Genomic DNA, 22,133 nt, shown 5'->3' with positions numbered 1-22,133 from the left:
AATTTTCTCTATAAAATTTTATGCCAACATTTTCGCCAAAAACCCACGAAATTGCCCCAAAATGCACTAGTAAATAGCAACCCAAAAATTATACAAGCACGACAAATACATTGACAATTTGTAGAAGTAAACCCAGAAACTCAAATAAAATGCAACATAAGAAATGACCCAGCTTCATTTATTATAATATAGCATGCAAAGTACAACTGGAAATATGTGAGACAAAATAGGAAAGATGATAGCTGAGTGGACCTCCAAATATTTTGCTGATATGCTGATCCTGATCTCTCAAAACTCCACAACTACTGGACTCTCCCTCCAACAACAACTACTACCGAATCAACTGAAAGACAATGAAGCACTCCTAGATGAAGTTTCCTCAAAGAGAGTTGGGTGTTTTTGTCCCAGGGCTACCAATGAAGTAGAGAATCGGGTTCTCAACCTCTCATACAAGAAGAAATATCAAATCCAAGATGTCCTCAAATGGCCTCCTCCTCTTTTATTAATTTGATGGACCACCTAGAACCTCTTTTTTTATTATTATTTTAATCATGGAGCACTTTTCCCTCTTCTATTTTAATTAAAATATTCTTTTTAATGTGGGAAAAGGGTAAGTTTTCCACCATGCCTCCTCAGGTCACTGAAAATCACTTCTAACCATTTCGTCCTGTAGATCTTCTCGTTTCAGTTCCAACGAGCTATTACACTAAGGTGTCCTGCCAAGTAATCCTCGTCTATGTCACAAGGTTCGTCGAACTTTAACCTTGAGGTTCGAGTTTTGGCGAACCTTAAAAAAAAATTGAGGTTCAACGAACCTCATCGAACCTCATAGCCATTGACCAAGTCCATAGATCAAAAATCATAACTTCCTATCGCAACTCAAGCTTGTAATTTATCCTTGCAGTTTCGATGTTTGTGATAGCATTTTTGATGTTTACTAATGTTGATTTCTTACTATTTTATACTATAATTCATTTTATATATATATATATATATATATATATATATATATATATACGAACCTAATGACGAACCTCATCAAAACATTCGAACTCAAACCAAACCTAATCATTGTCGAACCTGAACTCGAACTTGAGCCATGTGACATTGATCCTCGTGAAATGCCACGTTAAGTGTAATTAATTGAGTCAGGCCCATTAATAACTTTGTTTTGTGAAAGTTGTTGGAATGCCGAGGAATGAAAGGCAAACTATGCAGATGATGGAATATACCAAGCGAGTGCCATTGACCTCATAAAAACTCCTCAAAACCTAGGTTCAGAGTTGTTCGCGCCAACCAACAAAACCCTAACTGCTAGCCCTTTCGTGACAACCTGCATAGTGCAGGCTGCAGTCTCACCCGAAGTTGTATTGGGTGATGCTAGAACTAGGTTTCTGCATCCCAAGACGATGTGATATGTGGTCTTAAGCTCTTGTAGCTCAGATTTGCCTTCGCGCAAATCGATATCCTTCTAGGGCTCGCTACTGCAACTGTAAGGAACGACTTCTAGACCTTCGCGAGGGTCTGTGATCAGACTTTATAGACCTTAAGGAAGCAGTCTCTCTACTTTCACACACTAGTTAATAACCCTAGATGTGCCTTCGTGCAGATCTATGCAACTCGTAAGAATTCCTAGCAACTTCAACATTTATCTTCACGAAAATATATAATCACATTATTCATCCATAAATATTATAAATTCAATAGATTCGTGCAACATTTACACATTATTCCATAGAAAACACATTATTAAGCAACAGAATATAACATAAACAAAATTCACAATAATACCCAAATGCAAGGTATTTCTCCAAAATCTGTCTTTATTCAGTTCCAACGTTCAATTTCCAGATTTTTCCGCCCCGCGCACTCAGCTATAGGGGTCCGCGCACTCAGCTGCAGACTTTCCAAGGTCTCATGCGCACTCAACTAAAGGAGCCTTCCCCTTTTGCCTAAGTACAAGAAACAAAGCTTTCCTGCCTTAGCACTTGCCCAAAACAACAATTTTCATCCAAATTATTAACTTTTTCTTCTAGACTCGCTATGACTCAACTACATATAGCTTTTCCAATACACTACCATGGTCCACAAACCATGGGTGAGTCTCGAAACTGACCTATTACTTAGCCAAACAAGGGGCTAAAAACCCCTTTGACTCCTATCTAGCTGCATGTTGATTTTTGGTAGCATTGGATGTGCTCTAGCCTTGAAATTTGGGGAGGCTAAAGCACATGAGATCTCCAAGACCTAGAAATCATTTTGAAAAATTCCACCTGGATGAAGAGTTGTTAAAATAATTAATATTTTTAATGGGTTCCTAAGTCTAAACTTAGGAAAATAAAAATATTAATGGGTATTAATAAAGATAAGGGTGAGAAGCTTCTAAGAGACAAGGATCAAGTTTTAGCCATTGATTAGGGACTTAATCTCGGTCATTGATTCGTCAATAGGAAAAGTATAAGAGAAGACTTGAAGATCATTTGGAGACACACTGGTAGATACTCAATATATGTAGGAAAATCAATTCTCAAGTAAAGGAGATCGATTTGAGAGAGAGAGTTGCAGGGTGGAGGAAGAGGAGGGCATTAGTAGCAGGCAGTGACTGAGGAGGAGGTGACACAGGGACAGTGGGAGACAGCGCAGAGAGAGACATAGTCCATAGGAGAGACGCAGTCTTCGCGCACGCTGACGCGAAGGGACGCAGAGCCACTCAGGTTTACGCTGAGCCACGCAGAGTGACCCAGAGGTGACCCAGGAGTGGGAGCAGGGTCTCCAAAGTGTTAGAAAGTCTCAAAGGGAAAGTCTGAGGTCTTTTCTTTCAGTTTCTCTGTAAAATCATTCCTTGTAAAAGCAATTGCTACTGAAGATTAATAAAGGCCTCATCAGCTGCACTAGTTTTCCCACATTGGGTTTTCCCGGGGACAATTGTAAAAAAAAATTGTGTTGATGTGATTGGTTCTTGTGCATGTATTTTTTCTCTGGGTAATTGTGTGATAATTGTAGTAGAATTTATTTTAACATTTGTTGAAGGGAATTTGTAAATAACTTATTGTGAATAATAAGTAGGTGAAATAAATTAGTTGTTGCAGTAGAACTTCAATTTAGAAATTTTCACATGGTATCAGAACAGAGATTCGGCAACAGGAGAGAGAAATCAACTATGGGTCAAGAGCTGATGCAAAGGCATCCACTCAAGGGGACTCGCACAAATTTCCAGAAGCATGCGCAAGGGATGTGAATTACAATTATTCTATGTTAGCTTCCAAATTGGAAGAAGAAGTTGCTTGCTTAGCAAGCTCTACCTCCTCTAAGATTTGGTATATAGACAGTGGAGCTTCCTGGCATATGGCAGGAATCCGAGAATGTTTTTCAGATTATTAGGAAGAAAGAATGAATTTTCAGATCACCATGGGAAATAAGGCAAAGTGTACTCCAGTAGGAAGAGGTACTATGGTCTTTCAAACCGAAGTAGGAGAGCGGCTTCGAGCAACCAATGCGCTGCATGTGCCGGGATTGGGAATGAACTTACTCTCCATATCTCAACAAAACAAGGGCTATGACATTTTCTTCATTAAGGAGAAGGTACGTCAAACACTCGAGTTGGAAAAAGAAGGCCTAGATTGGAATTAGAAGTAACAGGTTGTACAGGTTGCAGCTAGAATCACCAATGGCACTAATAGGCAGTAATGGAGACAAAGATTTGAATGAACTATGGCACAAGGAGGATGGGACACTTACACTATGGGGCTCTAAGAATTCTCAGGAAAACAGTATCACGAGTTCCAGAACTAAGTACTAAACGAGATGATATATGCAGAGGGTGCGCTCTGGGCAAGTATGCCAAAGCAACGTTTTCCAAAAGTAACAATAGGGCTAAGAGTGTGCTAGGATTGATACACTTAGATATCTGCGGACTAATGTCCACAAAAGCTCTTAATGGTGCCGAATACTTCGTCCCCTTCATCGATGGCCATTCCAGAAAGACTTGGATCTACTTTATGAAAACCAAGGATGAGGTTTTTGGTTGATTCATAGAGTTCAAGGCTCTAGTGGAGAATCTGATAGGAAATAACATAAAAGTGTTGCACTCAAATAATGGTGGAGAGTTTGTTGACAAGGAATTCACTGATTTTTGCGCTAAGGAAGGCATCAGAAGAGAGTGGAGAACTCCCTACAATCACTCCGGAGAAGGTCTTCACAGGGAAGACACTTGAAGTCAGTCATTTCAGGATATTTGGGAGTTTAGCGTATTGCTGTATACCCGAAGAAAAGAGAAATAAAGTAGGAAGGTAGTATTTCGGCGGGATGTAAAGTTCATGGAGGACAGAGCTTTCAAGAAATCCCGAGAAATGCCTTCCGAGGAGCAGTCGAAAGACGAGTTGTTGGTCAAACCACTTCAACCAACAAAAACTCGTACAAAAAATTATCCTGAAGACAAAGCTTCAGAACAGGAGGAATCTCAGGAAGAGGAAGAGCTGATAGATGTGCCTACTACCAATGGAAGAACGAGTCGGGAACTCCGACAGATTCTACGGGATGCAGAAGACTTCATTGGTGCACCCAAGAATAGTAAAAGGGAGCGAAGACAGCTAGACAGATACTAGGCCCTAATAGCTCAGGTCGGGGAACCTTCTAGTTTTCAGGGGGCTGTTCAACATCAAGTATGGGTAGATGCTATGGTGGAGGAATACCACTCTATAATGGTCAATGATGTCTGGGAAGTGGTACCTATGCCTCATGACAGATCAGTGGCACATCAGGATGGATCTATAAGGTCAAATATGCTGCAAATGGCAGCATGGAGAAATACAAAGCTAGGTTTGTGTCTAAGGGGTATGCTCAGAAGGAAGGGATAGATTACAAAGAAACCTTCGTCCCAATAGTCGGGTATACTTCTATTAGAACCGTGATATCTCTTGCAACACAAATGGATTGGGAGATTCATCAGATGGATGTCAAGATGACATTCTTGAACGGGGTAATAGAAGAGGAAGTATACATTGAAGAACTAGAAGGTTTCAAGACACATGAGAAGAAATCTCATGTATGCAGATTAAAGAAAGCCTTGTATGGGCTTAAACAAGGACCTAGAGCATGGTATAGTCGAATTGATGGCTGCTTGAAGAAGATGGGGTTCGTCAAGAGTGATGTAGACCCTAATCTCTACTCCCTAGTCATAGAGAATGAGCTTCTAATCCTAGTGTTATATGTGGATGATCTCTTCTTGACAAGATCATCTAGGCTCATCAAAGACTGCAAGAAGAACCTAGCCACAAAATTTGACATGAAGGATTTGGGACAAATGCATTACTTCCTGGGGTTGGAAGTTTGGTAGTAGAAGGGTAAGGTCTTCCTACGACAAGGGAGATATGCTATAGAAATCTTGAAGAGATTCAGGATGCAAGACTGTAGACCTATGGCTACTCCAATGATCACCAATTGGAAGAAGATTGATGCATCAGAAGATAAAGACGTTGATCCCACCTTGTACATGCGACTTATTTTTGATTTGGGGTAGCATCGAATGTGCTCTAGCCACGAAAATTAGTGGAGAGGCTAAGGCACATGAGCCCTCCAATACGCAGAAAGGGTCTGGGCAGATTCTAAACAGTTTGGGAGATATTAAAATAATTAATATTTTTAATAAAGTCCCTAAGTCTAAAATTAAGGAAAATAAAATATTAATGTGAATAAATATAAATCTGTGTTAGAATGGTCCAAAAGTCATGGATCAGGCCATATCTAATCTTAGTCGTTGATTTGTCAACGAGAAAAGTATAAGAGGAGGCTTGAGGGTCACTTGGAGAACACATCGAATTGATCGAGATTTTGACTTTCTGGGGCAGGTTTTGTTGAGGAATTCGAGAGAGTGATCAGAGTTGAAGCTGAGGGGTAGTGAATACAGAAGCAGAGAGGCAGAGATAGTGCAGGGAGGATCAGCGCAATAGCCAGGAAAGATGACACAAAGGGCAAAAGCCGAAATTGCCGGGAACAATTGGAATTGTTGGAACAACCGGGAAAGCTGACGCAGAGGGCAACAGCCAGAACTGTTTGGAACAGCCGGAACTGCCGAGAACTGCCAGAACTACCACAAAAGCTGATGCAGAGGGCAGAAGAGGCTGACGCTGGGGTTTTTCGTGTGGCAGATTAGAGTTGAGGAGTTGCTGGAGTGTTTATCCGGGGTTTCAGCCAGAGCATCTGTCTCTGAAGGAGAGGTACTACTGCCGAGATTTTTCTCTGTTGGGTGAGCAGGTTTTAGCACCTAGATTGTATTCAGAAACTGCATAATAATAAAACCCTCAGATAGCTACACTGGTTTTCCTGCATTTGGTTTTTCCAAGGACATTAGTCCAAAAATAACAGTGTCATCTGTGTGCTTGTTTCTGTTTCCTTTAGTTGATGATCTATAATGTGTTGAGCATGTACTTGTATTTATTTCCAGTATTTACATGGTAAATAACTTGTTAATTAAAAAACCAAGTAGGTAAGAATAAATCAGTAAAGTGCATGAAGGGTTTCTAACATGTCAAACTTAGAAATTCCAACATGGTATGAGAGGGCGATTGCAAATCATAGTAGAACTAAGGACATCAGCTGAGCAGAGAAACAACAATAGAAAATAGTTGTCCCGAGTGACAAAATTTGTTCCTAGCAGAGAAGTAGCAAGGAAGGGGTGACGCAGTGCCTGTGTCATCAAGTTTGAGCTGGGAAGAGGATCAGTGCAGTGGCAGAGGGGAGCAGACTCGACCTGCATAGTGCCCGATCATCTTTCTTAGTCAGGAAGGATTGATGCCCGTGGCCAGGAGGTGCGAATTTTGCTGGTGTGGGGATTACGCAGAGCCTAGAACCTCTAACGTTCAGTTTGCTAGGGCTTAGGAGGCTGTGGGTAAGTTGCAAAGTGAAGTTGGTGGGGTACTGTAGTCAGAACAATACCTAACAGGGCAAGACCAAGGGGAGGGAGTTGCTACCGAGGTGGATTTCTAGCCAAGGAATCCAAATCAGTGGTGCAGTTGCACAGATGATTGTAGAGGGGCAAATTGACGGTTGGCAGAAGGATTTCTAGGAGGGAAATTAGGACTCAGAGGGAGTCCAGAAGAGAACTTCCAGGTGGGAAGTAGAGAGACTCGGAGGAGTCGAACCGAGAACTTCCATATGATAAGTAGAGAGACTCAGCAGGAGTCGAACTTAGAACTTCTAGGCAGGAAGTAGAGACTCGGAGGCGTCAATAGAGAAGAGTAGAGAGATGGTTGTGAATGGGCTGAGGGATCAGGATAGGCTGGACGGAGCGGCCAACTTTGTGGTTTGGATGGTCAGGATCTTGTCCATTCTAGATAATTATCATATCAAGGCCTTCGCCTTGAGGGATGATAACTGTGCCATGAGTGCTCACACACCACTTGGGCGGAAGTGGGGAGACATTAAGCTGTAGTTAGACGGACTACAAGCAATGAGGGGCAGGATCCTCGAGGTAGCTAGCCTCTTGGATTAGACCTTGCTACGGGAGCCCCAAAGAGGAGTAGCAGTACTGGTGGATGTTAGTAGAGACGAATGTGGATGGAGCGACAGAGGGAGCTACAGTGCAGAATTCCTAGGACAGCGTGAGGCAGCAGTGCGAGAAGCACGAGAGTGTTGCACCAATGCAAGATGGCACAGAGAGGTGTATAACTGTGCGAGATGCACAAAGTTGTTGCAATAACGCAGAGGTCAGAGAGGAAGCACTTTTCAGTGACAGAGGGAGCTTCAACATCAAGAGTGTTTCTAGCCTGACGAAGATGTCAGAGTTGGGAGATCAGTTACTTACTTCTCAGTAACTGAGTTGCAGTGCAGCAGTTAGCAGTGGTAGTGCTATGGGCAGCGCGATGCAACATGATGAGAGGGGTTGCAGTGCAGATGCAGCAGTGGCAATCGCTGGGCCATGGTTAGCAGTACAGGGTGCAGCGGTGTAGAGGATGTTGGGCAGGTTGAAACAGTACCCAGAGGTACTTTTCCGATCCACTGAACTTCCTGCCCAATCTGCATCAGTAGATCCACTCAACCTGATATCCTTCCCCTTGTTGTACAAGAGCCCATAATCAACTATTCCCTGTAAATCCCTGAGAACGTGCTTGGCTGCTGCCCAATGAGCCCTCTTTGGTTCCACCATGAACTGACTGAGGGTGTTTATAGCATAGCAAATATCTAGCCTAGTATTGACTAGGTACACCAGGGACCCTATGAGCTGTCGGTATAGGGTGGGATCCACATCCCTGTCTTCTGATGCATCAATCTTCTTTCAGTTGGTGATCATTGGCGTAGCCATAGGTCTACAGTCTCCCATCCCAAACCTTTTCAGGATTTCTATAGTATACCTTCCTTGCCCAGGGAAGATTTCTCCTTTATTATGCCAAACTTCCAACCATAGGAAATAGTGCATTTGTCCCAGATCCTTCATATCGAACTTTGTGGCTAGATTTTTCTTGCAGTCCTTAATGAGTCTGGATGATCCTGTCAGGAAGAGAGCATCCACATATAATACTAAGATAAGTGGCTCGCTCTCTACGACCAGATAGTAGAGATTCGAATCCGCGTCACACTTGACAAACCCCATCTTTTGCATGTAGCATCTATTCGAAGATAACCACGCTCTTGGTGCCTACTTCAACCCATACAAGGCTTTCTTTAGTCTGCATACATGAGACTTCTTCTCATGAGTTTCAAAGCCCTCTGGTTGTTCAATGTATATTTCTTCGTCTATTACTCCGTTCAAAAATGTCGTCTTGACATCCATCTGATGGATCTCCCATCCCATCTAGGCTGCAAGAGATATAACGGTCCTAATAGATGTATACCTGGCTACCGGGGCGAAGGTTTCCTCATAGTCAATCCCTTCCTTTTGAGCATACCCCTTAGCCACAAACCTGGCCTTGTATTTTTCAATATTGTCGTCAGCAGCCTATTTGATCTTGTAGATCCATCTTGAACCTACCACAGATCTGTCTGAGGCCTTTACATCACCTCCCAAACATCATTTACCATTATGGAGTTATACTCATCCACCATCGCATCTAGCCAGACCTAATGCTAAGCTGCCTCCTTGAAGATGGTAGGCTCTCCATCCTGAGCTACTAACGCCTAATACTTGTCTGGTTGTTTTTGCTCCCTTTTCCTGTTCCTTGGCTCTCTGATGAAGTTTTCTGCATCACGCAGAATCTGACGAAGTTCCCTGCTGGTTCTTCCTCTTCCAACAAGTGCTTTTGTTTGCTCCTCTTCCTCATCCTGAGAATCTTCCTGATCTGAGGAAGGATTCTTCACTTCCGTTGGTTGAAGAGGCATGACCAATGGATCCTCTTTTGACTGCTCCTTGGAACGCATTTCGCGAGATCCTCTGAAAGCTCTGTCCTCCATGAACTTTACATCTCGTCGTACTACTACGTTCCTTCTCTCTCGAAGATAGATCCTATATGCCTTAGCATTCTTGCTATATCCTGCCAGATACCCCTTTTTTGCAGTGTGATCCAGCTTCTTCCTCCTTTCTTCAGGTATGCGACAATATGCCAAACTCCCAAATATCCTGAAATGATTGACTTTAGGTGTCTTCCCAGTGAAGACTTTCTCTCGAGTAATGTTGCCCAATGCCCGATGAGGAGTCCTATTCTGAACGTAGGCAGTTGTGTTGCATGCTTCTGTCCATAGGAATTTTGGCATATCTTGATCATATAGCATGGCCGTAGCTACTTCTACAATAGTCATGTTTTTTCTTTCTGCCACTCCATTCTGCTCCAGATTGTAGGGAGTTGTCCACTCTCTTCTAATGCCCTCCTTAGCACAATAATCAGTGAAGTCCTTATCTACATATTCTCCACCATTATCTGAGCGCAAGACTTTTATTTTCTTACTTGTCAGATTCTCCACTAGAGCCTTGAACTCCTTGAATCGACAAAAAACCTCATCCTTGCTTTTCAGAAAATAGATCAAAGTTTTCCTCGAGTGATCATCAATGAAGGTAAGGAAATACTCGGCACCGCTGAGTGCTTTGACGGACATAGGTCTGTAGATATCTGAGTGTATCAATCCTAGTACACTCTTGGCCCTGTGGTTGCTCCTAGGAAATGTCGCCTTGGCATACTTTCCTAAAGCGCATCCCCTGCATACATCATCTCGTTTCGTACTCAGATCCGAAACTCCTGTTACAGTGCTCCTGAGAATTCTCAGAGCTCCATGGTGCAAGTGACCCATCCTTCTGTGCCATAGTTCTTTTAAGTCTTTGTCCACATGACTGCCTATTAGTGCCATTGGAGATTCTAGTTGTAATCTGTACAACCGATTACTTTTGATCCCAATCTGCACTTTCTTTTTCCAGCTCGGGTGTTTGACGTATACCTTTTCCTTGATGAAGTAGACGTCATAGCCCTTGCCTTGTAGTTGTGACACGGAAATTAAGTTCATCCCCAATCCTGGCACATGCAGCACATTTGTGGCACGGAACCGCTCTCCCAATTCTGTCTGAAAAACTATGGTACCCTTTCATACTGGAGTACACTTTGCCTTGTTCCCCCTGGTGATCTGAAAGTTCATCTTCTCTTCTCGATATTCTGAGAAACAGTCCCTGATTCCCGTCATATGCCACTAGGCTCCACTGTCTATATACCATACTTTTGATAATGCAGCACTAGTCATGCACACCACTTCTTCTTCCAACCTGGAATTTAACATAGAGAAATCGAAATCTCTCTCTCTTGTGCAATCTTCTGAAAATCTGCGTGGGTCCCCTGAGGTGGATGCCTCTACATCGTGATCTCGACCCATAATTGATTTTCCCTTTCTGTCTTTGATTACTTCCTCTGATACCATGTGAAAATTTTATCACTACGACAACTGATTTATTTTTCCTACTTATTTCATCATAAGTTATTCATGAAATTACTTCAACAAACATTAAAATAAATACTGTTGTGCATTGGATAATCCAGCACTCCCCGTGTGTTTCGTGACATGGACTAACTGCCTCTCGAGGATCCGTTAACTCTGGTGATGCGTCCGTTTACTAACACCTGCGGGTTTTGGTGTAATGGCAATCGTGATCCCAACAAGTGGTATCAGAGCCAAAGGTCTCGAGTTCGAATCACACCCGGCTCGCACTAGGGGGGAGATTGTTGGGCATTGGATAATCTAGCACTCCCCGTGTGTTTCATGACATGGACTAACCGCCTCTCGAGGATCCGTTAACTCTGACGATGCGTCCGTTTACTAACACCTGCGGGTTTTGGTGTAACAGCAATCGTGATCCCAACAAATACTGCTGCAACTATCACACCGTAATACAGAAACAAACATATGCACACATTGACTAATGTCCCCAGAAAAACCCAATGTGGGAAAACCGGTGCAACAAGGATTTTATTATTCAGCAATGTTCTTGTATAACAAGGTGCCAAACTGGCTTACCCACAGATAGACAAACTTCCAACACTTTTCTAAACCCAGCATAGGCCATACTGACCTTTGCTCTAGCTTGAAACCCTCTGTGTTAGCCTACTGAGGCTCTGCATAACCTCTCTGGGCTTTTGCGTCACTCTTGTAGCCTCTGCGTGGATGACGCAAGCCCTTCTGGCTTTGCACAGTCTCTTCTGCCTCTGCGTGGCTTCCTCTGGCTCTGCGTCTGCCTCTTCTGCGCTGATCTCCGTCTCTCTATTCCGTACTTGTTGCCTCCTGACTGCTCTCCAGACCATTGGTTCAATTTCTCAACAAACCCCGCTACAAAAAAATTGACTGGTCTCCCTCAGTGTGTTCTCCAAGTGCCCCTCAAGCCTCCTCTTATACTTTTTCTGTTGACATCTCAAAGACGGAGATTAAGTCCCTAATCAACAGCTAAGATTAGATTTGACTTGATCCATGTATTTTGGACCATTCTAACATAGATTCATATTAATACACATTAATATTTTATTTTCCCTAAGTTTAGACTTAGGGACTCCATTAAAAATATTAATTATTTTAATATCCCCTGATCTGTTTAGAATCTGCCCAAACCCTTTCTGGGTATTGGAGATATTGTGTGCCTCAACCTCTCCACCAAATTTCGTGGCTAGAGCACATCCGATGCTACCCCAAATCAACAAGTAGAAACTTGATTAATGATACCTCCTCTTGTGTTCTAACGACGCAATGTCTTCGACACTGCAGAGACTATGGCTCTGACGACTGCAAGGTCACCTAGTTAACCACTAAAGAGGTGCTAATCCCCTCAAGCTAAATTGAGAAAGGTGTTCCTATTCTTTATCAATCAAGCTTATGCTTGAAGATAAATTATTAATGCAAGAGGCTATCCCTAGTATGCAAGTGCAAGAGATGAATGCTCTTCAGGTGAGATTACTTAATTTGTTAAGTACTTAATGGCAATGATTTTGGATTAAGAACAATAAGGTACTTAAACAATAAATGAATATAATCTCAATCACAAGAGACTGTGTTCAAGCTTAAAAGTGTTAGAGAAATGTGGCAGTAATATAAATAGACAATTGCTCAAAGACAAGATTAATGCTACTTAAGACAATTAACAATCTCCAAGATTATAGTTAATAAATCATCAATATGCCACTTAGATACAAGAGAGAAATTTAAAGCTTTTATCATATGATCAGAATAGCATCCACAAGAGATATCCAATTTAACAATGAGCAATGAATCCACTCAATGATAGTAATGGCAATGTAAAATTAAGAGCATTAATCCACAATGTCATTTAGAGAAATTAGCCAATTAACACTTATCAACTTGATTAGAGCACTTGTGTAAATGCAAGAGTGTAAAAGACGCCAATGACTAAAACTAAGCCCAAATCACTTCAACCATGAATGATTATGAATTGTAAAATTTCCTTACCCAATTTTAGCGACTTATACTAGACTTATTATCGCTGCAACCTTGTATTCAGAGGTCTGCAATTTTATATCAGCAGTCAAGAAGTGATGCAAGATGCCAAAGATAAGCTAGAAAATTAATGCATTTAACTTCCAATAATATTCACTTGATTATAGAACTGCTTAGACACTATAGATGAAATTTATTATGCTAAGATCTATTGAAAATGCAACAAGAAAATCTATTTTTGACTTTGCCTTGTCAAACTAGATTAAAATTCAAATTTCTATCTCAGTAGAATACTTAGAGGTAGTTAATTGAGGTGACATGGCACTTGTCACTCCATTAACTCAGTAAATTCGAGTTTGGGAAGCTTGAGTTCAGTTAAGTATGTTTGATTGCTAATTTATAGCAATCTATTTTCAGTTAATTTGAGTTATTGTTAGTTTAACTAGTTCTAACTGTCAGAAGAACTAGTGGAGGTCAAGTTGTGGAAGTGGAACTTCAACCACACTCAATCATCAACCAATTAACTGATCAATTGGCCCAAAATAATTGTTGCATGTAGAGAATTCGAGTTACCCAGTTGAGATGGAGATTTGAAGGCAGTGTACGATCAGTTTTAACATATTCTAGTGTGTACAAGTGGTGCATGCAGTCAAATATTGACCTAAGGCAATTGCACAATTCCAGAGTGTGAAATTCCTAAAAAATAGGGGCAATTTCCCGAGGGAACACCGCAAGGAAATAGGAGCTTGGGAAGGCTTGAAATTGGCTAAGTGCTAGCTAGGTTCAGTCAATTAGGCAAAGGGATAGATTATACACTTGCAGGGTGTGCTCAAGCTTGAGCAAGTGTATGTATTTCTTCTCTATTCTCTGATTAATGCAATATAGATGGTAAGGGGTTTTGAGCAGTTGGTTTCCCCTAGATAAATCTTTGTGCATGTGTGATGTTTCCTTTTGCATGTCTATGATTCTTGTTTTAAATGGTGAATTAACTTTCGCAGATTAGTAGAGCGGCTTCAAGTCTTGTGATTTACTAAATTTCATGAGAAGTATTAAATCTACACATTAATTTCTACATGGTATCAGAGTTGGAATCACTGTAGAGCATAGATTACAAAGTTGTCATTACAGGACAGGGTTGTCGGTTTTCTTTATGACTAAGAAGATGGCTTTCAATGGACTAAGGCTCGAGTATGCGCTTGAGGGTAGCTCAATTTATGTTGCATGGAAGGACCGCATGGACGCAGTACTGGAGGATAATGGGTTCAAGGAATCCATTGATAATGATAATCTTAAACCAACAACATCTGATGCTAAGGGTCTAGCAGAATGGAAGAAGTGTGTAGCCAAGGCGAGGAGGATCATATTGGAGGGAGTACGAGACCATATTGTCTCAAATCTCCACGGGAAAGAGACTTCGTATGCAATGTGGCAAGCGTTGACAGATTTGTTCCAGAATAGTAGTGACCACAGGAAATTGGCACTCAAGGACAAACTTCAAAATATCGAGAAGCAAAGGAACGAGACCATTCCATAGTCCCTGAGCAATTTCACACAATGTCGGGAAGAACTTGGTCAAGTTGATGTTACTGTAGTAGAGGATGAGAAGACCACGGGAGGAGCAGCGGGTGAAGCCTTGGCTTCACAGTTCGAGATTGACTTTACTCTCATTGCATACATGGCCAATACAGTGATGGGAAGTGTGTGGTACTTGGACAATGGTGCCTCATTCCATATGACGAGGAATAAAGATTTTTCAGATGATGGAAGGTACAACGCAACTGGGATCAGTACAGTCACCTTTCAGAGGGAGTCGGGCTCCTCTCTCAAGCTCGAGGATGTGATGTTTGTACTGGGTCTAAAGAAGAATCTTGTTTCTGTGTAGTTTTGGAAGAACATGGCTATGATGTAATCGTCAACAAAGGAAAGGCATTCTTGAGATACATAGCCACGAGATAGGTGAAGAAGATTGGGGTTCAGGTGAAGAACCTCTACAAGCTAGATGTGGAGGATTGTGTTGCATTGAGCACAAAGGCGGAAAAGATGCAAAGTCGCGATGTCGACGAACTTTGGAATAGAAGTCTTGGCCATTTGCATCGTGCTTTGAATATCATGCAGTAGATTACCACATGCCTCCCCAAAGGAGCACTAGAGCAGCAATACACATGCAATGAGTGTACCTTTGGGAAGTACACAAAAGCCACTTTCTATGATTGGAACAACATAGCACATGTAGTCCTTGAAAGGATCCACTCTGATGTTTGTGGACCTTTCTCCATAGCCTCCACTGCCAGGCACACATATTTTGTCATCTTTATTTATGATTACTCACGGAAGTGCTTAATCTTCTTCATGTGGAAGAAGGATGAAACTTTTTCCAAGTTCTTAGAGTTCAAGGCACTAGTGGAGAAAGAAAGAGCAAGAAGGTGAAGCATCTCAGGAGCGATAATGGAGATTAATAAGTGTTGAATGAGTTTAAAAATTTATGTGCAATAGAAGGCATTCGACGAGAGTTGACAACACCCCACAACCCACAGCAAAACGGGGTGGTTGAAAGGAAGAACCGAAGCATTATGGGAGCAACACCGACGATGTTGCATGACAAAAGCCTTCCTCTACATGTGTGGGATGAAGCGTGCAACACTATAGTCTATTTGCAGAACAGGAGTCTTGATCGAATTCATGGCATGATAACACTAGAGGAGGCTTTCTTGGGGAGGAAGCCGAATGTGCCACACTTTCGAATCTTTGGAACCTTTGTCTATTGCCCTGTCTCCAAAGATTCAAGGAAGAAGATAGAGCTGACAACTGAGTTGGGGGTATTTGTGGGTTATACAGAAACTCCCCACAACTACCGTGTGTATTTTCCATCCTTCAGAATGACAGTTGTGCGACAAGATGTCAAATTTGATGAAAATGAAGCCATGTGGTGCTCTCTTGAGAGGAAGTTTCAGATCCCACCAGAGGAGGAGCTTTTAGCTCCAAAGGAGGAGCCTCTAGATGTTGTGGAGCAGCCACAAGTGGAGGAGTTGAGAGTGGAGACAGCCATTCAAGCAAAACCATCCAGAGAAGCTGAGAGACTTGTGTAGGATGCGAGGGAGTTCAAATCAACGCAGGGAGAGAAGGTCACTAGATCGGTACGCTGGCTACCTGGCTCTAATGACTGAGGTAGTAGAGATTGAGCCATCCTCATTCGAGGAAGAAGTAGAGAAACTGGAATGGGTTGATGCAATGGTGGAGGAGTACAAGTCCATTGTAAAGAACAATGTTTGGGAAGTGGTCCCAAGAGCAGTAGACAAATCAGTGGTGGGTTTGAGATGGATCTTTAAGGTGAAGCAAGTAGCAGACGAAAGCATAGAAAAGTACAAGGCTAGATTTGTGGCCAAGGGGTACTCTCAAGTGGAGGGTATTGACTATGAGGAGACCTTTGCTCCTTTAGCAAGGTACTCATCAATCAGATCAATTCATGCTTTGGCTGCACAGATGGGGTGGAAGATCCACCAAATGGATGTGAAAACAACATTCCTCAAGGGAGTTAATGAGGAACTGTTGCCCAGATTTCGTACTACCCCAGAAGATTTTACTTCCTAGATTTCATACTACCCCAAAAGATTATGTTGCCCAGAATTCGTATGAGGGATGAGTGAATCAATGATCCAAATGGGAGACAAATTCTTCTTATATATACGCTTCCTTCAAGGGTGGACATGGCTCTTCATGTAAGCTGACTTGATAGCTTATGTAGGCCGACTTGATCTTGGAGGTATTTTTGACATTTTCAAGACAAAATAAATTTTCTTTTACAATTTACAATGTGCCCGTAGGGTCTTTCATATATGACAATGACTTCTATACCTAGGACAAACCCTAGGAGCATTCAATGTGTGCTTCATCTATAAAATAAATTCATTGAGAAAGAAACCCAAGCTCAATAATAATAATAATAATATTTTTTTCATTTTATACATACAATGATACAAGAGTACATTTCATAATTATGAAGATGGAACCTAGTAACACATTCTTCAACACATTTATTATTTTTAACGTTCAAAAGCGAAGAGGAAAGGCATCATGTCTTTTTAAATGCATTTTATAAAAAAATTGCATGATCATTAAACTTGTAACTAAATTCACCATGAAATTTGCCAATGCTTGAGATTCAATGAATTTCAGATTTCATTTTTTTCTTTTTGCGAAAAAGGATTGCCAACTGTGGTGACTAAGGTTAGAGGCTTTTTCCTATGGTGTGTGTGAACATGTATCTGTCTAATGCATTGGGACTTAATTCAAGGTGTTTTGGAATTGGTGCATTTGTTAATTTTGCATTTGAATGTATAGATCATTGACTATGGAATACAAATTTTGACAGACACTTTATCAAAGCTTGTTCCCATGCTAACTTCTTAAAGTCGTGATTAATATGAGTTTACAGAGATATGCGGATTCAATTTGGAAGTCTATTGGCAGACATTGGGTTTATTGAACTTCCAAAGGTGAGGTCCCTTGCTTTTATAATCTAAACTGTGAATATGAAGACTTTTGGATGCTAGATCTCTAATTTTGAGACATATTTACCATCTTACAATTATCTCTACTACTGACTACACAACCTGCCTTTTCACCAGGCTTGTTATCAATTATTTGGTCATTTGTTAAGTCCAGTACAAGAGCAAAATGTTGCATTGATGCTATTACTCTGGAGTCTGAACTGAATTGTCAGTGTCCATGTCTGGTTGATTATGATACCATATTCAGCCTGAAGCATTTTTGGCACTTGTACCTTTTCAGGTGTTTGGTTGAAATATAGATAAATGCAGATGTCATTTGGGTCATTACTTTTTTTCATAGAACATTAATGGTTCTTGGCATAATGTAAAATTTGTTCCTAGAAGTTACTTTTCATGGAAGTCAATCATCCGGTGGCAAAGTTTACATTTGTTCAAGTAATCTTCTGCTAGTTTTGAAGTGCAAAGTTTTGTTCCATCTCCTGGCGTGATGTATTTGGACAGGTTTAGCGGAAATTATATGGCTTGTATCTTTTGTTTCTAATTGTTGGTTCTTAATACCCATGGAGTGTGATCTAGTAGCAAGCAGCCAGGTGATTAGGCTTGTATCAACACAGAGGTCTGGCTTCAAAATACCGAGTGTGTGGAAAAGGCCAGCTGTAAGTCCTGGGTGGCTTGGTTGGCATAGAAATGCCCCTAATTTCATGGCTGCTTAGGCAAAGAGATTTCTATGCCCCTAATATCATGGCAACTTAGCCAAAGAGTTTCTATAAGACATATTTCTAAAAAAAACGATTGTTGCTTATTAAAGTATTACAAGAGACTGTATCATTTTCATCTAAATTGTTTTAGTTCTAGAAAGTATATAGACAACAATTACCTCAGCAAAGTTGTTAAGATACTACTCATTTATGATTAGGAGACAATGTAATTACAATTCAAATGCAGTAGCAAAATTGATAACAAATACAAGTATGTGAATTATTTTCTGAGTCATGGATTTATCTTGGTAAATCACAGCTTGTACGGATATGTTTCTTGTTATATATATTTATTTTCTATGCTTTCTTATCTTAATTTGAAGGCTTCCTGTATACAAAATGCCCTCTAGTTAACCTTGTTTGGTTTTGCAACAGGTAGCTAACAAAAAGAAAGATGATATTGACAAGTGGCTTGATGATTTGTCCAAACCTTTTAACATCTATTCTCACCATTCTCCAATAATAAAGGTACAAAATATATTCCTTCTTATGGAGCTTAAAATCCATTATTTTCTTTTCCAAACGTGTCAACCATTGCCTATATATGTGTAGGTAAGTGTTCTGTCGATAAAGTAATTGAAATGATTGCATTTCTAATTCTAATTAAATTAGATAAAATGCATTAGAAATAATTATGAATCTTGGTGCTCAATAATCATTGAGATATAAAATATACATTTTACCAGATAGAAACTTGTTTATATATTGGATTAAGTAAGAGATTGGATATGGATGGCATGCAGTCCTATATGGTAGATGTTTCCATTCTTCTATTTTTGAAAGTGCCCCCTTCTAAAATCTGGTCATTTTTATTGCCTGGATATTGCCATGTATATACTCTTTTGATTTATATTCTGGTGTGCATATAGCTTCATGATAATGCATTAAGTATTTCTTGTTGGGTTATGATGTACCCTTCTGATTCTCTTGTTCTTCGAGCACTGCTTCAATATCTGATGTAGATTTATGTTCTGGTGTGCGTGTGGTTTCATGGTAATGCATCAAGTATTTCTTATCTTGCACACACACTTCGCATGATTTTCAAAGGTAAACTGAGCACTTTGTAGAAAATTTGTGTCCTATATCTCCACCTGGTTTCAATTTGTTTTGCACATCAAGTTTAATGCTTAAACCCCATTGTTCATTGCTGAGATTTAAACTTGAATATAAATTCAATTAAAACACTAGAAGCTACTGCTACTCTTTCACATTGAGCTAATAAATTTCACAAGCATGCAGTTGCACACAAATTTTGACACTGATTTTTGGTCAATCAGTCCCTACCAAAACCGTGAAGGGAAAACCAGTGCGAAGAGGATTTTTATTTGCTTTTATCTCAGAGAAATTTACAACATTAATTACAAACAGGGGTACTGTAAAGTTTTGTAGATGTTCTATGCTAAGAGCAATTTCACTTTTCTCACAGCAATCATACAAGTAGATAAGCAAAATGCAGATAGAACATATAAGCAGATCTTATAGAAGACAAATCAGAAACAAGAAAAATGTATGTGTTCGTTTCGGCGGTCAGCAGGATGCTTCAACCAGCAAAGTCTCCTTTGGTCAGCCAGCCCAGCATGTGTCACAACAACCCTCTAACCAGCATGTGTCACAACAACCCTCAACCCTGGTCAAACTTCTGCGAAACCCTAGCAGCAGAAACCCTAGCATGTGAGTTGTGTTATCATCAAATTCCCTCCAACTTTACCTGTATATATATCCATCAATGAGGGTGTGTGACACATCTGTTGGGCATGTGAGCCTACATTACAAAACTGGCTGACCTTGCACATATAATTTATTAAGAATAATAAATTCAAAATATAAGTTCTGCTCATCGGATTAAGACTATTTTTATATGGATTTTACACCTCTCAGAAAGAGGAATCCAACAAAAATATTAGCCTCTTAATCTGAGCATCAGAACATGGAGTTTGGACCTAGTTGTCCAAATTTAACACTCCCTCTCAACTAGGGAGAACTCCATCTATTTGTGCAATTAACATCGTGAGTCATCCCGCCGAAACTTGCTTTGCTGGCTTCTTTATTTCAGAACAGAAGTGGGTCAGTCACAAAGACATCATTCCCCGACTGACATAATCAGTCCAGAGGTCCCAGACCTCACAAATCTTGATCCCAGATCAAGTGGTTGGACCATGCCATCCTAGATAGAGAGTACGGCAATCTCTAATGCGTCCATCAGTCTTTGCTAATAGTCTCTAGCTTTTCCAAACCTCATTGGCCAAATGAGAGGTACTTCCCATGAGCCCTGAACTCAATGGGTAGGATGCATACGGGGCACAGATTAAATGAGTGGCGAACCAGCTCAATAATCACAAGGGTGGGGCAGAAGCATTATGAGTGCTTATAGCTTCGAGAAGCTATCCCCAAAGGCCCCCAGAGCTCCCAGAGCTCATCGTCCAACAGGACCCACATCATAGGGTCTTTCCACGACACCAAGACTCTCACGGAAGGTTAGGAACTTGACCTTCCCCAGGGGCTTAGTGAGAGTATCCGCGACCTGCTGATCAGTTCCTATATGATCGAGCCTTACGGCGCCTCGCTGTACCATATCCCGGATAAAGTGGTACCTGATATCAATATGCTTGGATCGGTCGTGGAACACAGGATTCTCAGTCATACGAATCCCACTCTGATTATCACAGAGTATTACAGTGGTATCTAGCACATGTTGGAACAGCTCACTAAAGAGCTTCCTCAACCAAACTGTTTCACAACAGGCCATACTAGCAGCAATGTATTCGGCCTCCGCGGTGCTCAAAGCCACCAACTTCTGCTTCCTGCTCATCCATGAGATCGAAGCAGAACCAAGATTGAAACAGCATCCAGATGTGCTCTTACGATCCACCACACTGCCAGCCCAATCGGCATCAGTATATCCCGGAGTATCACACTCCCGGCAGTGTATCTCAGCCCATGGTTTATCGTGCCCCGAAGATATCTCAAAAGATTCTTGGCACCAACCCAGTGAAAATGATGAGGCTCAAAGTATTCACTGCAAAACATATGTCCGGACGGGTGTTCACTAAGAACATCAAAGCTCCTATGAGTTGACGATACTCAGTAGGATTGGCCAAGATAGGCCCTGCAGCGCTGCCACTCACCTTCTTAAAGTTGAGTTCCATTGGTGTCGACACGGACTTACAGTCCACCATCCCAAATCTTTCCAGAAGCTTCACAATATACTTTCCTTGAGAAAGGAAAATCTCTCCAGGTCTCTGCCAGACCTCCAGGCCTAGGAAATAGTGCATCAGTCCTAGGTCTTTCATCTCGAACTCAGCAGCAAGCTCCCTCTTACATTGATGAATGAGAGGGTCACCACATGTCAGGAAGAGGTCGTCCACATACAGCACTAGAATGAGAGGCTTTCCTTTCACAACCTTAAAGTAAAGGTTTGGATCAGCATTGCTTCGAGTGAAGCCCAGCTTCATCAAGTAACTATCCATCCTCTCATACCAAGCTCTGGGTGCTTGCTTTAACCCATAGAGGGCTTTCTTCAACCTGCAGACATAAGTGTCTCGATCTTGAACTTCAAATCCCAGAGGTTGTTCTACATACACCTCTTCCTTTATTGCACCATGCAGAAAAGCGGTCTTGACATCCATCTGATGAAGACTCCATCCTTGCGTAGCAGCAAGGGCTATGATGGATCGGATGGTGGTATATCGTGCCACAGGTGCAAATATATCGTCATAGTCAATTCTCAATCATCATGGATCTGCACCTCAATGACTGTAATGTTGCTCTCATTATACAGCATCACATTGCTACCCCAAATCAACAAGAATGACAGATCTGGTCTTTTCATTGTAATATACTCCTAGTGGAGATTCATATCTTCTTTGCTGTCTATGCATCATCACGCTGCATGCTACCCATGCTGCCTTTGCATCATCACGTTGCAACACTACAACACTGTTAGATCTGCATTAATTGAGGCTTACGATCACCCAATCAGGCCTCCAAATTTGCTCCCACAGGTTGCCCAACCATCTGA

At 41.3% G+C, this 22,133-nt stretch overlaps 1 protein-coding gene across 4 annotated transcripts in view; it reads left to right on the top strand.

The window, feature by feature from the left end:
• LOC149179480 (RNA helicase family protein) overlaps positions 1-22,133 on the top strand; it is a 450,824-nt gene that overhangs the window by 337,854 nt on the left and 90,837 nt on the right. For all 4 annotated transcript variants that reach the window (XR_016258287.1, XM_089420680.1, XM_089420679.1 and 1 more), the window contains exons 30-31: positions 17,282-17,342; positions 18,491-18,583. Coding sequence is in view for 3 of the 4 variants with exons in the window: in XM_089420680.1 (XP_089276806.1) it covers positions 17,282-17,342; positions 18,491-18,583 (154 nt within the window). In the remaining variant the exon portion in view is untranslated. The remainder of the gene's footprint in view (positions 1-17,281; positions 17,343-18,490; positions 18,584-22,133) is intronic.

Source organism: Pinus tabuliformis, chromosome 4_1, assembly GCF_031772625.1.
Source record: "Pinus tabuliformis cultivar Carrire ecotype Pingquan chromosome 4_1, CPIR1, whole genome shotgun sequence".
Taxonomy (NCBI): domain Eukaryota; kingdom Viridiplantae; phylum Streptophyta; class Pinopsida; order Pinales; family Pinaceae; genus Pinus; species Pinus tabuliformis.
Note: the sequence above shows the minus strand (reverse complement) of the source record. Positions and strands in the feature narration are given on the sequence as shown.